The sequence below is a fragment of the Calidris pugnax genome, unplaced genomic scaffold (genome assembly GCF_001431845.1).
Source record: "Calidris pugnax isolate Ruff unplaced genomic scaffold, ASM143184v1 scaffold116, whole genome shotgun sequence".
NCBI lineage: Eukaryota > Metazoa > Chordata > Aves > Charadriiformes > Scolopacidae > Calidris > Calidris pugnax.
Window position 1 is genome coordinate 1,400,425 of NW_015090877.1, and position 12,199 is coordinate 1,412,623.

General features: G+C 56.2%; 2 protein-coding genes across 2 annotated transcripts in view; one reads left to right on the forward strand and one right to left on the reverse strand.

The window, feature by feature from the left end:
* The window catches only part of PPFIA4 (protein tyrosine phosphatase, receptor type, f polypeptide (PTPRF), interacting protein (liprin), alpha 4), a 98,406-nt gene extending 91,419 nt beyond the window's left edge, over positions 1 to 6,987 (forward strand). The window contains exons 30-31 of the mRNA XM_014946342.1: positions 3,820 to 3,911; positions 6,133 to 6,987. Of these exons, the coding sequence (XP_014801828.1) occupies positions 3,820 to 3,878 (59 nt within the window). The 3' untranslated portion in view covers positions 3,879 to 3,911; positions 6,133 to 6,987. The remainder of the gene's footprint in view (positions 1 to 3,819; positions 3,912 to 6,132) is intronic.
* A 1,169-nt stretch (positions 6,988 to 8,156) lies between these two features.
* Positions 8,157 to 12,199, reverse strand: part of MYOG (myogenin (myogenic factor 4)) — a 5,429-nt gene continuing 1,386 nt past the window's right edge. The window contains exons 2-3 of the mRNA XM_014946306.1: positions 9,570 to 9,651; positions 8,157 to 8,796 (exon numbers count right to left, since the gene is read on the reverse strand). Coding sequence (XP_014801792.1) covers positions 8,675 to 8,796; positions 9,570 to 9,651 — 204 coding nt within the window. The 3' untranslated portion in view covers positions 8,157 to 8,674. The remainder of the gene's footprint in view (positions 8,797 to 9,569; positions 9,652 to 12,199) is intronic.

Consider the following 12,199-nt stretch of genomic DNA (forward strand, 5'->3'; position numbering starts at 1 on the left):
GCCTGGAGAAGAGGAGGCTGAGGGGAGACCTTATTGCTCTCTACAACTCCCTGAAAAGAGGGTGTAGAGAGGTGGGGGTCGGTCTCTTTTCTCAAGTCACAGGCGACAGGACAAGAGGAAATGGCCTCAAGTTACGCCAGGGGTGGTTCAGGCTGGATATTAGGAAAAATTTTTTCACCAAAAGGGTTCTCAGGCATTGGAATGGGCTGCCCAGGGAGGTGGTTGGGGCCCCATCCCTGGAGGTGTTCAAAAGACGGGTTGATGTAGTGCTGGGAGGTCTGGTTTAGTGATGATGCTCCTTCTTTGTTGTGTGGGTGTCTATTTTTGTCAGTTAGGTTGACGGTTGGACAAGATGATCTTTAAGGTCCCTTCCAACCTAGAAGATTCTGTGATTCTGTGATTCTGAGTGTGGTCTGAGCTGGCTCTGAGACATCCCCTTGCTCTTTTTCAGACGTCTTGGTGTGGACCAACGACCAGGTCATCCACTGGATCCAGTCCATCGGGCTCCGCGAGTACGCGAACAACCTCGTGGAGAGCGGGGTGCACGGGGCGCTCCTGGCCCTCGATGAAAACTTCGACCACAACAGCCTGGCACTTGTGCTGCAAATCCCCACGCAGAACACGCAGGTGAGAGCAACATCCCTGGGGGGTTTGGAGAAGAGTAGACAGTATGGGACAGGGCTGCAGTTGGACTCCAGTCCCTAAAGGGGCTCCAGGAAAGCTGGGGGGGGGACTCTTGATCAGGAATTGGAGCAATAGGACAAGGGGAACAGTTTTAAACTGAAAGAGGAGAGGTTGAGATGAGATCTCAGGAAGAAATTCTTTGCTGTGAGGGTGGTGAGAGCCTGGCCCAGGTTACCCAGAGAAGCTGAGGCTGCCCCATCCCTGGAGGGGTTCAAGGCCAGGTTGGAGTGGGCTTGGAGCAACCTGGTCTGGTGGGAGGTGTCCCTGCCCAGGGCAGGGGGGTTGGAACTCAGTGATCTTTAAGGTCCCTCCCAACTCTAACCATTCTATGATTCTATGACTCCATCAGTCCTACCAACTCAACTCAGCCTTTCAGGGGGTTTCCTGGGGCAGGGGTTTGTGCTGGGAACCATTCCCACCGATGGGGAACCCTCATTTGATGCTATTTTCAGGCTCGACAAGTGCTGGAGAGGGAGTTTAACAACCTGCTCGCCTTGGGCACGGATCGGAGGCTGGATGATGTAAGTACAGAACCTCTCCCATGTCCAGATCTTGCTGAGCGCCTGTTCTCATGCAAGAAAGAGGAGAGACAGGACCTCTGTTCTATCCCCTCTTGTCCAGGGGTGTCAAATAGTGCATCACAAACTCTCTAGAGCTGTTGCTTGAGCAGCATCTCTGGAATAAACTGGAACTATTAGACAAAGCCCTGAGGAATGTGCTGCCAGGCTGCGGGGGCGGGTGAGGCAGAGTCTTGTGCATCGATTCTAGCCTCATGCTTGGTGGGCTGAGTTTCAAGTAGCCTCACCTGACTTTCCTTGCCAGCTGCTTTCATATTGCCTTTTGGAGTCACAGATTTTCTGGGCATGACACATCTGCAGCAGTTAAAGCTGGTGGGTTGGAGATGCCCCAGTAGGCAGCCAGAAAGCTGTTCACGTTGAGTCACCGAAGGTGGGAATTCATCTAGAGCTCTCCTACGTAGAGCTTTCCTCCATGAGATACAACAGCAGAGCTCATTGCTTTTCAGAGCAGGCGCTTCCAGATGCCATTACCTGGCTGAGGTTAGATTTGTCCCTTGAGGTCTTCATTGAGGTTTGTGTGTTGATGTCTCCAAGGCATCTTTGCAGGCAGGCTGGAGAGAAGAGATGGGCAAGCTGGAAAGGGTGAAGCCTATGTCATGGGATCCTGGAGAGGTCTCCTATGTCCTTGGCCCCATTTGATCACACACTTCTGTACTGTTTGAGTTGATCAGGCACACCCTTAGCTAGGTGGAAGCAGCGCTGCTATCTCATGGGGGAAGAAGGTCCTGCTGCCACTGCTGCCGGGCCCATAACCTGCTCTTCCCCCACAGGGTGATGACAAGACCTTCCGTCGGACCCCGTCCTGGCGAAAGCGCTTCCGCCCGCGGGACGTTCACAGCATCAACATGCTGAGCGGCTCGGCCGAGACGCTGCCCGCCGGCTTCCGCGTCACCAGCCTGGTGCCCCTGCCCCCTCCCTCCGCCCCGGCCAAGAAAATGCCCCCAGAAGGTAGGTCTCCCCTTCTCCTTGGAGTCCCCTCCCACCCCTGCTCAGACCTCATGGGCAACGATGTGCCACCAGGAGAGGCGAGGGAGAGAAATGGCCTCAAGTTGTGCCAGGGGAGGTTCAGGCTGGATATTAGGAAACATTTTTTCACTGAAAGGGTTCTCAGCCATTGACTGGGCTGCCCAGGGAGGTGGTTGAGGCCCCATCCCTGGAGGTGTTCAAAAGACGGGTTGATGTAGTGCTGGGAGGTCTGGTTTAGTGATGATGCTCCTTGTTTGTTGTGTGGGTGACTATTTTTGTCAGTTAGGTTGACGGTTGATGATCTTTAAGGTCCCTTCCAACCTAGAAGATTCTGTGATTCTGAGAGCCTGGTGGCCCGCGATGCTGAACCCGTTGATCCTTGAGCCATTGTTGGCTGTGAATGTGTTTTTCGGGCGGGTTATTGTGGACTCTGCTCTGGTGTGTGATTTCTTTGTTTTGAACCACCAGGATGAGGGAGAGGCCTGGATTGGGGCATATGTGTCCCCCACCCTGGGTTTGGCCTCCAGGTCGGAGCCTCTTGGGGTGATGTTGGGGGCTGTCGGGAAGCAGCAGCTCAGTCTGGGCCAGTCTGGTCCATCCTGCCTTTTGGAAACCATCCCCAAAGGGCCTGAATCAACCAGGAGCTCTCCTGGGGCTGGCAGGGACCTGCTAGGACACACGTGCTGTCCCCATGCTGCTGGCTGTCCTGTGTTACAGCTGAGCACGCCTGTGCCAGGCTCTGCCCCACCACCACAGGGCTCATTTCTAAAGTTGGTCCCTTCCAAAGCTGTAGGGAGGAACCAGCTCCACCGAGGTCACCCCAGTTTGTCCCCTGGACCAGGTGTGCCACTGTCCCATCCCCATCCTCCCAGAGATGGCTTCAGCAGGTTCAGAAATGACTGAATGTTAATTAAAAATCTGTGCTTTCACCTTCTGGCTCCAAGCCCCAGGTTCAGCTCTCCTGTCTCCAGATTTGCTCAAATTTCACAGTTTTCCATCCAGCAGTTTGGGTCAAACTGCTGCTCATCCTTTTCCCACCTGGAAGCTGCAATTCCCACCTGTGTGAGGACAACAAACCTGGGACAAATTCCCCAGGACTGGCAGGACCCAGACACGGGCAGAAGGGACCAGTAACGGGCACAAACTTGAACATAAGAAGTTCCATCTCAACATGAGGAGGAACTTTCCTGTGAGGGTGGCAGAGCCTGGAAGAGGCTGCCCAGGGAGGTGGTGGAGTCTCTTTCTCTGGAGACATTCAAACCCTCCTGGACACGTTCCTCTGTGACTTGCTCTGGGTGGTCCTGCTTGGGCAGGAGGTTGGACTGGGTGATCTCCAGAGGTCCCTTCCAACCCCATATCGTTCTGGGATTCTGTGACCTCACTGCCCCTGAGCAGGGACAGCAAGTGGCAACTTTCCAAATACGCCGGAGCCTTGGGAGCATCAGAGCTGGCCAAACGTCCCTCTTCCTTTGACCCTCATCTTCATGTGGCTCCAGTGCACAGCTGCTGCCTAATTAATGTTTCAGTGGGAAGCCGAGGCCTAATTGGAGCACTCACTAATTACACGCTCTGCTTTTTGATTCACTTCCAGTTGGTGCCTCTGGGTCGCCAAGGCTGGAGACCTCCACGGTCCGGACGTACTCCTGCTGAGGGTCAGCGTGACGGGAACCAGCCCGGCCCTGGGTAAGTGGGAGGAGGACAGAGGCTTTGGAGCTGGATGGGGAGCAAGAGGAGGGCACGAGGCCCATTGTCCTCTGCCCAGTACCCCCAGGCAGGGTCTGCCTTCACCGAGGTTTGCCTTGCCATGGAGGACCGTGGAGACCTCAGTGTTGAGGGACCAGCCCGCTGGTGCCTGAGGCTCACAGAACCCCGAGATGATGCAGAAGGGATGCTCAGCATCCCAACCACGTACGGTTTGTCCAGTCCCTGGACAGACAGCTCCACTGGGGACCCCACATGCCATCCTAGATGGGGAGGTCCCAGTGGGATGAGGGAAGGGTAGACTTCAGAGAGTCTCCCAGGACCCTGCTCTACCCTGGGGCACGTCTCCCCTCTGGCCAGGAGGATTATGACAAGATAACCAGATTATTGGATGAGGGAAAGGCTGTTGATATTGTATACCTGGATTTTTGAAAAGCATTTGACACTGTCCCCCATACAAATCTGGTGGAAAAACTGGCTTCACACGGCCTGGACGAGCATACGACCTGCTGGATGAAGCACTGGCAGGATGGACGGTCCCAAAGAGTTGTGCTCAATGGATTCAAATCCAGCTGGTGGCCGATCACTAGTGGTGTGCCTCAGGGCTCAGTGTTGGGACCATTTCTATGTAACGTCTTTATTGACGATCTCGATAAGGACATAGGGTGTATCATCAGCAAGTTTGCAGATGACACCAAGTTAAGCAGGAGTGTTGATTCCCAGGAGGATGGGGAAGCCCTACAGAGGGACCTAGATAGATTGGATCACTGGGCCAAGATCAACGGCATGAGTTTCACCAAGGGCAAGTGCCAGGTCCTGCACTTGGGCCACACCAACCCCCTGCAGCGCTACAGGCTGGGGGAAGTGTGGCTGGAGCTGCCTGGAGGAAAGAGACCTGGGGGTTCTCATTGACAAGCGGCTGAATATGAGCCGGCAGTGTGCCCAGATGGCCAAGAAGGCCAACGGTATCCTGGCTTGTATTAGAAATAGTGTGACCAGCAGAAGTAGGGAGGTGATTGTCCCCCTGTACTCGGCACTGGTGAGACCACACCTCGAGTATTGTGTCCAGTTTTGGGCACCTCAATTTTCACCGACCTAAGTAAGGTCATTGGGTCTGACGCTTCAACTGCTGTGAGGGAAGTGTAAGAAAGGGGCTGGTGCTTGGATGGGGGGGTGCTTTAATTAGCCCATAAATTAATTTCAAGCCTTCCCTGCCACAGCTGCCCCCGACCTGGTGCTCAACGCCGAGCTGGTGGAGCAGACAGCTTACCTGGAGGACAGGCCCATGTTCATGCTGCAGTGTGCACTGGAGGAGAACTGCCTGGCCAGCTCGGCCGTCAACACCTCCGTCACCTCCGGCTACCGCCGCCTCCTCCGCTTCTCCTCCCAGATCCACAACAACGGGCAGTCCGATTTCCGCCCCAAAAACGGCCGCCACGCCTGGGTCTGGCACGACTGTCACCGGTGAGTGCCCCGGAGATGGTTGTGCCCAGGTGGCCAAGAAAGCCAACGGCATTCTGGCTTGGATTAGAAATACTGTGACCAGCAGAAGTAGGGAGGTGATTGTGCCCCTGGACTCAGCACTGGGGAGGCCACACCTCGAGTGTTGTGTCCAGTTTTGGGCACCTCAATCCAAGAGAGATATTGAGGTGCTGGAGCGAGTGCAGAGGAGGGCAACGAAACTAGTGAAGGGTCTAGAAGACAAATCATATGAAGAATGGCTGAAGGAGCTGGGGCTGTTTAGTATGAGGAAGAGGAGGCTGAGGGGAGACCTCATCACTCTCTACAACTACTTGAAAGGACACTGTAGAGAGGTTGGTGCTGGTCTCTTCTCACAGGTAATTAGTGACAGAACGAGAGGGAACGGCTTCAAGCTCCAACAGGGTAGGTTTAGACTGAACATTAGGAAGGAATTTTTCACCCAAAGAGTGGTCGGGCATTGGAACAGGCTGCCCAGGGAGGGGGTGGAGTCCCCATCCCTGGCTGTGTTTAAGGGCCGTTTAGATGGGGTACTGAGGGATATGGTGTAGGGGAGGACTTTGTAGAGTAGGGGAGATGGTTGGACTCGATGATCCCAAGGGTCTCTTCCAACCTGAATGATTCTATGATTCTATTGCTGACTCCGTCTGGGTTTGTTGGCCTGGGGGTTCAGGGGTGGAGATGAGCCACGTCTTCACAGGGCCTTTCCTGCTTCGTTTCTCAGCACATCCCCGCTGTCCGCACGGCCACGTGCTTCCTGCCTTTCAGGACAGGAGCCCAGCCTGCGCCTCGGCCCGAACCACCCGACGCCGCGGTCTCGCTGCTGTGGACCGAAAAGGATGCTCTCCCTTCTGCTTGTGCCCCCACCGCTTCCCTTGGCTCCCCGTGGCTCCCACCTGTGGCTCCTCCAACCCACCTCTCCCCACCCCGGCCGGGCTACGGGACACCCTCGCTGGGTGCCGGCTCCGCAGAAGCGAGGTACAACCCAGCGGAGCAGCGGAGACGCCCGAAAAGTGGGCTGAGACCTTTGGAAACCTTCCTTCTGCCTGGTTCGGGTGGCCAATCCCCCCTGGGCCGCTGCACTGACTCGCCCCAGCCCCAGGCATCAGGGACACCACCGCAGCCCCGCGGGACTTGGAGCCAAGGACGATTCAGGCTCATGGAAACCCTCACGCCGGGGCGGCCGGGCACGGAGCTGCTCCCGGGGGGACCCGGGGCTGGTGCCTGGGTGGGCGGCTGCAGGGGACGGAGCAGGGACCGGCCATCGCGGGGACGAGGAGAGTGGCTGCCTGCCAGGGGTTGTGGGGTCAGGGTGCTGCGTTTTAGGGTGCTGCTGGACACCACGCAGGGGTAGGCCGTGCCCGCACGGTGGGTCCACGAGGGGCTGCGTGGGGAAGGGCTGGAACCGCCCCATACGGCTCTTTGCCGGCCGGGACGGTGCCTGGCACCCACGGGACAGGGGACCCTCCTTGGGTGCTCGGGGAGACACGGCGGGGGCACCCACCACCCCGGGACGTGTCCATCCCTTCCCCTCGGGTGCAGAGGAGATGCTCTCCCCTCCTGCCTCCCAGCTACGGGCAGGGATCAGCATCAGGGACACCACCGCTGCCCCGCGGGACTCGGAGCCAAGGACGATTCAGGCTCATGGAAACCCTCACGCCGGGGCGGCCGGGCACGGAGCTGCTCCCGGGGGAACCCGGGGCTGGTGCCCGGGTGGGCGGCCACAGGGGACGGAGCAGGGACCGGCCATCGCGGGGACGAGGAGAGTGGCTGCCTGCCAGGGGTTGTGGGGTCAGGGTGCTGCGTTTTAGGGTGCTGCTGGACACCACGCAGGGGTAGGCCGTGCCCGCACGGTGGGTCCACGAGGGGCTGCGTGGGGAAGGGCTGGAACCGCCCCATACGGCTCTTTGCCGGCCGGGACGGTGCCTGGCACCCACGGGACAGGGGACCCTCCTTGGGTGCTCGGGGAGACACGGCGGGGGCACCCACCACCCCGGGACGTGTCCATCCCTTCCCCTCGGGTGCAGAGGAGATGCTCTCCCCTCCTGCCTCCCAGCTACGGGCAGGGATCAATCCAGGAGGCTCTGAACTCTTCCCATTTCTCCCCCGTAGGGTAGGATCTCTTCGTCTCCTCATGCCACGTTTGCCTTGTGTGGCCCCTATTTCTGATGTGATATTTATTGATGGCTGGAATGACCTTATACTTATCATGTGCTGTCTGGAAGTGCAATATCTGAGAGGCTATACAGTCACGATGTCTTTTCGGTGTATTATTTGCCTAATACAGTATTAAATATTTTTTTAATTTGAAGAGTCGGTGAGCCCTTTATATCGATGCCCTACTTCTTTCGTCATATTATTGGTACTGCATGGACTCCAAACCCTGGATCGGGTCAGGAAAGGATGTATGTGTGTTCCAATAAACAGGATTTTAAAACAGTGCTGGCTTGAGCCTTCTTTCTGGAGCCCAAATTAAAAACATAATCATAGAATCATAGAATCGTCTCAATCTTTAGGTCCCCTAAGAGTTTTTGGGGTACAGGGCTGAGCCCCAGCTACAAACCAGTGAAATCACTGGGCTCTGCAGGGCTGATTTAAGCGTGGGGCATCCAGTTCCCACCACTGAGGAACCACGCTGAGATCCAGCTGGATTTTCCATATCCCCAGGCTGGGAATTAGGGGAAACCTCTGCAGAGGGGGGAGAGTGGTAAAGAAAGCCCCGAGCCGTTCAAACACGAATGCCTTTATTTAAAAAAAAAAAAAAATCATCCAAATAAGTTAGCAAAAATAATAATAAAAAAGAAACCAAATGGCAATTCCACACAGCGTTCAGTAAAAAAGTCGGCGCGGGCGGCCCCTGCGGGGCTCAGCACCCGTGGGGCACCGGCCAGAGAGAGACATTGGTCGAAGAGCATCTTGGAAAAAATAAAACAAACAATGAGCAAGCGACCCCAGCACACACATTGGCCCCCAAAAACCGATGGCCCCTGGATGGGGAGCGGAGCAGAGCCCGAGGCCGGGCGGCCACCCCCGCGGGAAGCGGGGCCACCCCCAGCCTGGGGCCGCGGCGCTGCCGAAATCCCACCTCTCCCCATCACTTCTTTTCAGGGGGAGCGTTTCGCCAGGGGTGGGGAAGGAGGCGAGTGGTTCCAGCGCTGCGGCCCACGGCGCCGGAGGGGTAAATATGGTTTCCAGCGGCTGGACCCTTCCGGCGTCTCATTCCCACCCCGTTACCAGCTCCAAGAGCCGCTGGGGTTGGTGCCGGCTCAGTTTTGGACCCGCTCCTCCTGGAACGTCACCGCCACGTCCTCCACAGCGATGCTCTCCACGATGGAGGAGAGCGAGTGGAGGTTGCGGTCCTCGGCCGTGTCGTCAGCCAGGAGGTGATCTGTGAAGAGCAAGGGGATGGTGACTCCACTGGGGATGGAGACTGCACGGGGGATGGAGACTCCACTGGGGATGGAGAACATGTGCTGGGGGCAGCAAGGGGGACCCCGCAATCCCCCAGGTGGCTGGAGTGATCCAGGGACCCACTCCCAGCTCCCACCCTGAAGGGGGTGAGACCTTCCCCTGGGGAGGGCAGAAGGGAGGGAAACTTTGGGACATTCTTTAGGTTTTATTCTCTTTTGGAAAATGAGTTTCTACCTTCTGGGGGAAAAAACAGGTGGATTTGGTGGGAGGGGGGGAGAGTGTGTGACTGCAATAATGGAAAAAAAAAAGAGCAGCTGCAGAGGGGGTGTGGGGAGGGAAAGGAACCCGGGGCAGGGATGCTCAGCACCACAGCGGGCAGAGCCAAGCCCAGGGACACTGATGGACAAACCCTTGATGGGGAACAAGCCGATGGGGTCCCGGGCTGCTGCAGCCCAATTCCTTGGCTCAGGAAAGGTGGGCACCTTGGAGAAATCAGGGAACGGGAGAAGCCTGAACCCAACAAGCACCGAGCCAAGGAAGCACTGGGGGATTTATGAGCTCATTTCTCTGCAACAGCGGGGCTGGGAGAGGAGGACAAGGCTCCTTTTGTCCTCTGCTCCGAGCGTCTCCTGCTTGGGGAGGGGAACGTTGGCTCAGCGATGCTCTGCCCCAGGGCTGTGGTGTCCCCCACTGCTGTCCCCCCCCACCCCAGAGCTCAGGGGGGCTGCGGGGTGTTGGGGGGGACCTTACCCGCAGGGTTGGTGCCAAACTCCAGCTGGTTGCTCCACTCGGGGCTGCAGGACGAGCTGCCGGACCCGCACTCACTGGTCGCCTGCAGGGATCCAAGGTGCCAACCGTGTGTCTCACCTCCTCCAGCCCGGCCAAACCCCACCAGCCCCCCCCAAAACCACCTCATCACCGCAGCACAGCACCCCTGCAGAGACGGGCACGTTCCTTCCCCCCCTGCAAAGCGGCTGGAGGAGCCAACACCATTCGGGGTCCCCAGGACCCACGGAGGCCAAATGCTTCGTTAACCAGAAAGGCTGAAAAAAACCCTTTTGGGGCTGTGGACAGAGGAGAAATGGGGCCATCCACTCGCTGCAGGTAAAAAAACTGTCTCCTTACTCAATGACTATGACAAAGGGTTGGAGACAGACAAACGTCCTTGGGCAGAACAGCTTTTTTTTTTTCTGAAAATCACCTAATCGGGCTCATAAAAAATGTCAGGCGGGCTGGACACCCTCAGGCCATCCCAAGGGGATTTCTGGAGAAGAACTTCTAGCAGTTTGATTTGTGGATTTGGGGCTGACCGGCTATTTCAGAGAAAAGAGCTGACAGCCTGAAAAATGAGAGCGTTACTCAGCAAAGCTCTGAATTAACTTTCTTTTGGTGTGTATCTTTACCTGGAAGTGGCTGCCGGCCCTTGTTAAACCTAAAATATGATTTATAGGAGCGACCCCAAGACCCAACTATTTGTAGCAGCCTAGAAATGGCCCCTTGGGTCTACTAGCTCATGGCAGCACAGGCTAATTAATTAACATTTCGATTTATTTACTGCTAAAGTAGGCAAGTCTTACAGGTATGGGTTTTTTTTCCCAAAAAATATTGGGTTTCACACTCAATATGTGAACTCCTGGGAGAAGGCTCAGAGCAGCAGTGACACAGGAACTGCTCAGCGTGTGTCCTGTTTTGGGCCAATTTGCAGGGGCAGCCAACAAATCAACCCAAATCAAACCCAAATGGATACACCGGGACGTCCCAAGAATAATTAGGATAGAGCTTAAAAGCTTTTTCAGTCCTTGATTCAGCTCTAAATATTGGGCTACTGGGGTACCTGCTGGTTTGGTCCCTTAAACCCCTTAGTCTGAAAGGAGATGAATCTTTTTGAATCCCACTTTTCTGTGCCTCTTATAAAATCCTTCCATATCCATATCCACACCATCTATATTTATTTCTACATCTATTTATATCACCTATACCTAGAGCTATAGCTATATATTTCAATATACAAAGCCTTAGAGCATCAGGGAAGCGCCTGCCCAGACACGTCCCCAGAAATCCAAGGGCAAATACAAATAATGTCCCAAAAACTTGATTAAGCCACCAAAATCCTGGGGTGCAATGGGGCCTGGCTTGTCTCTGCTCGGGGCTGAGGCAAGACACAACTGCTGTGAGCATCCTCTGGCTGTTGAACCAGCACCTTCCATACAAGAAACCGGAGGTGGCCCCGTGCCGACCCCCTTGTCCCCTGCCCTGTCCCCTGCCCGGATGCACTGTCCCACACCGACCATCAGAGAAAGTCCCCGTGTCCTGGCTTGTTGTGGCACCAGCAATGGGATGGCAGTGGGGAGAGGGGAGGGAGGCTGCGGGGTCTGTGCCCAGGAGCTTTGATACCTGGTGGGTGTCACGGGAGGCAGCGGGTGGTGACCCCCCCCCGTCCCCGATGGTGTTTGGTCGGTGGCTTTGTGGATAGTGTCACTTTGTAGGGAGAAATCAGGAGTGTGTGTGTGTCTGTGAGCAGAGGGATTTAAATTATATTTTATATTTTATTCATTTCATTTTATCTTATTTTTTAAATTTAATTTTGTTTGATTTTATTTTATGGGGTTTTATCTTGGTTTTGCCTATATTATAGCAGTGCCACACTCAAAGCAGTGCCCAGCGCTGGGCCATGCAGCTCCCACCACCTCCATCCGTAAATAAATCGATGGACACGGAGGGAGAGATGGTCATCGGCCCCTTTGTGCAGGGACCTGAGACCGGGCTGGGCCTGGGTCATGGCTTCCCCGAGCCGTCCTGCAAGACACGTTGACCAGCCCGTGATGGCACCATCTGCCTTGTCCCCAGGGCTGGGGACCCCACTCCCACCAGCAGGACCCAGTGCCCCACAGCTGGCTGTGACGCTGGCCCCTTTGTGCAGGGACCTGAGACCTGGCTGGGCCTGGGTCATTGCTGCCCCGAGCCGTCCTGCAGGACACGTTGACCAGCCCATGATGGCAGCATCTGCCTTGTCCCCAGGGCACCCGCTCCCACCAGCAGGACCCAGTGCCCCACAGCTGGCTGTGATGCCTCTGCCTGGGATCACTCCCATAGAGCATCCCCCCCCCCATAAGGCATCACCCCCATAGAGCAACATCCCCATAGAGCAGCACCCTCAAAGAGCATCACCCCCATAGAGCACCACCTCCACAGAGAGTGTCAACCCCATAGAGTGTGATCCCCTAAGAGTGTCAGCCCCACAGAGCAACACCCCCACAGAGGATCACACCCATAGGGCATCACCCCCAGAGAGTGTCATCCCCATGGAGTGTCACCCCCATAGAACAATACAGGGTATCACTCCCACAGAGCAGCACCCCCATAGAGTGTCACCCCCCCCA